At 41.0% G+C, this 3,507-nt stretch overlaps 1 protein-coding gene across 1 annotated transcript in view; it reads right to left on the bottom strand.

Annotated features, from left to right (window-relative positions):
• TTLL9 (tubulin tyrosine ligase-like family, member 9) overlaps positions 1–96 on the bottom strand; it is a 47,954-nt gene extending 47,858 nt beyond the window's left edge. Inside the window, exon 1 of the mRNA XM_008577381.1 lies at positions 82–96. Coding sequence (XP_008575603.1) covers positions 82–96 — 15 coding nt within the window. The remainder of the gene's footprint in view (positions 1–81) is intronic.
• Positions 97–3,507: the final 3,411 nt, after the last annotated feature.

Here is a 3,507-nt window from a genome sequence, read left to right on the forward strand (position 1 = left end):
ACCCCCAGTTCCGAATCCCTCTGCGGCTTCCCGTCATCTCTCTAGGGACGATGAAAGCATCTGGATTGGGTCCACTCCTACCTTCAATCGCGACATGACACGATTCCCCAGAGCCCGATCAAACTCCCAGTTGGCCGGCGCTACTCTGTGCGTCTCGTTGCCAAGGCGACGGAAGGGCTAATCCGCCTCTTGGATTGGATGAACCAACGACACTCCTCTCAGCGGAGTACGCAGGCTCAGGTGCATTCGAGAGCCTGGAGGCTCTTGCGCGACTATCCCCTCAGGTACCTCAACCTTCTCCCAGCCCCACCTCTCCGCCCCCTGGCCAGAGGCTGCCTGCGTGCCTCGGACACCCACCACCCAGCACCTAACCCTAACCCTAACTACACTTCCCTTGACCTAACAGCGCTGCGTCTGAAAAGTTGCTAGCTTGGTACTAAGTTTCCTTACTCGAGGAAGGTCCCTCACTAAGTCACGTGGTCGATGGGACAGTCGGTAACATGGCCCATCAGTCAGCTTTGCTTTCTCCCAGTCACTTTCTAATTCTTAAGCACCAACTGTGTGCCAGAACACACCTCAACCCCTGCAGCAGCCTCCTGACCAGTCTACTCGTGCCTACCCTTGCCCTATCCATTCTAATTCATTCTGTGCCCTGCAGCCAAAGGGCTCTTTAAAACACAAATCAGATCATGTCTCTCCCCTACATATAACCTTCCATGGCTCCCCATCACCGTTAATATAAGGACTGGATGGAATTTCTCACCTTGACCAACAAGGCTCTTACTGATCTGGCACCTGAGGACTTTGCCAGCCTCTTCTGTCCTGCTGTTTGCCCCCTGCTCTCCCCACTCCAGTCTCCGACCTTCTTTCAGTTACTAGTTTAACCCTTGTTTCTCATCCCCACACTCCCATAGACACACATATCTCTATTAAGCCTGAGGTTCCCTTAGCTGGTGGCTCTTGTCACCCTCTCTGCTCAGATTTCAGCTTGCATTTTACCTCAGAAAAAGCCTTCTCTGACTACCCACTCCTCTAAGCAGGTTCCTTTGTTTTAAGTCTTCAATGTCTAACCCCAAGGAAGACAAGCACCAGGAAAGAAAAGACCGAGTTGTGGGTTTTCTTGTTTTTGTTTTATTTCATTTGGGGCCCTTGTGTTCCCAGAGCTTAGCACGATGCCTGGGACTTGGCAGATGGCCAATAATGGATAAATAAGAAATTAATTAAATGGATAGTTACAAACTATGGGGGCGGGGAAGAAAACACAGGAAACCCTAGATAAATATTCAAAAGAATTAAAAACAGGTACTCAAGCACTTGTACATGCATGTTCATAGAACACAATTTACAATAGCCAAAAGGTAAAAACAACCCAAATGTCCATGAATGGATAAACAAGTCATAGTGTATACATACAACAGAATATTATTCAGCCATAAAAGGGAATGAAGTACTGATACATGCTGACATGCCAAGTACTGATACTGATACATGGATGAGCCTCAAAAACATTATGCAAAGTGAAAGAAGACAGATATAAAAGGCAACATATTGTATGATTCCATGTATAATGTCTGGAATAGGTAAATCCATAGAGACGGAAAACAGATTGGTGGTTACCAGGAAATGTTCATGTCTCTTAGAATTGCATGGTCAAAAAAACGAAACAAAACAAAACAAACAAACAAAAGAACTGCACAGTCAGATGGTAAGTATACGCTTAACATCATGTATTATTGGTATATAAGTTATACTTAACTATGAAAATGTTTTCCAAAGTGTTTGTACAATTTTACATTCCTACCAGCAGTGTATGATAAGTTCTGGTTGCTGCACATCCTCATCAACATTTGGTTTTATCCATCTTTTTCATTTTAGCTGTTGCAGTGATAGCTCATTGTAGTTTTAAGTAATTGAGGGTGGGCTGACTAGGAATGACAGAAGGGAACTGGGAATGACAGAAGGGTGATGGAGATTTCCATCTTTTAATAAAGATGTGGGTTACATGTGTATAGCACGCATCAAAAGTGACTGAATTGAAAAGTGAAGATCTATGCATTTCATTATTTGTAAGTTTTACCTCAATAAAAAAATGAGTAAAGAGAAAAAAATCCAACAGCAAGTTTCCCTATTAATGGTGACATTTAAGAAGCATGCTGACTAAAGTCAGGGAAGGGTGTGAATGCTAATTATCTCTGCTACTATTTGACATTAAACTGGGAATACTGGTCAATGCAATAACACAAGAAATAAAAATAAATCACTGGTATCAGATTTGGAAAGGAAGAGACAAAGTTGTCATTTGCAGATTGCTTGAGAGCTGTACTGTTCACCATTTTTGATTACAAAATGTAGAAACTATCTCTGATTAAACTAGAAATGAAATTCATTGGTGGGATATTAGATGAGTCACAGAATTGACAGGAAATTCGGATAATCAGAATTTTAAAAGGGGCAGGAGTCTAGGGAGTCTAGCTGATCAAAAACTATAGTCAAAATCAGGGTTCACAGAAACTTTGTTTGGAATGCTTTTGCTAATTATTGCTGGACATTGGACACCACTGCTGATAATGACTGCTGCAAATGGCACTGAACACTGGATGCCATTGCTGGTACCATCACCTCTATTCAATAGATATCCCTGCTAGTGCCAGTACTGGCCACGTGAATTCTCAAAAGACACCTGTTTAATTGTACTATTTGCTTCAGATTCAAAGTCCTCTTCACTAAGAGCATATAGTTAACTGAACTCAGATTCACAAACTCTGCTCTACCTGCCAAGGCCAGTGTACTTGCCTCTTCTTACCTCACACAGTTAGAAGTGTGGAAGATGCTGCTAGTTGCCTATACAATATCCATTCTTCCCTTCTTCTGAGACAGAAGTCTACCAGAACTGTCTGCATTTAAAAATCCAAAAGAATCTACAGAGAGATTACTAGAACAAAGGAAAGACCTTTTAAAAAAAATTAATACAAAAATAACATTTGAGTGTCTATATACCAATCACAGCATATTAGAAACTGTAATTAAAAATTTATAGCAACAGTCAAGGGTTCAGATCCCCCAACCGGCCAGCTGCACAAAAAAAAAAAAAAAAAAAAAAATTATTGCAACAAAATATAAGATATGTAGGAAATAGACCTAACAAAATATATGCAAGACATTTCATTAAACAATAAAATCTTATTAAGCATCTACTCTGTGTCCTGCCCTGTTCCTGACTCTGAAGATACAAGTGAATGAAACCAACAATGCACCTGCCCCTGTGGAGTTTTTATTCTCATAGAGAAAATTACAAAATATTATTGGAGGACATTAAATAAGGCCTGAATAAATGGAAGGTTATTCCATGTTCATGGATGAGAAGACTAAATATTAGAAATATGTGTTTTCCCAAAATCCAGTCAGGATTTTTGAAGGATCTTGTCAAAACCAGGGAGACACTTCTGTGCCATCAAGTCCTATTGTGATTCAGGGAGAGGCAAATATCAGTGGAAAACAATGAAAAGC

This window comes from Galeopterus variegatus, unplaced genomic scaffold (genome assembly GCF_000696425.1).
Source record: "Galeopterus variegatus unplaced genomic scaffold, G_variegatus-3.0.2 Scaffold65, whole genome shotgun sequence".
NCBI lineage: Eukaryota > Metazoa > Chordata > Mammalia > Dermoptera > Cynocephalidae > Galeopterus > Galeopterus variegatus.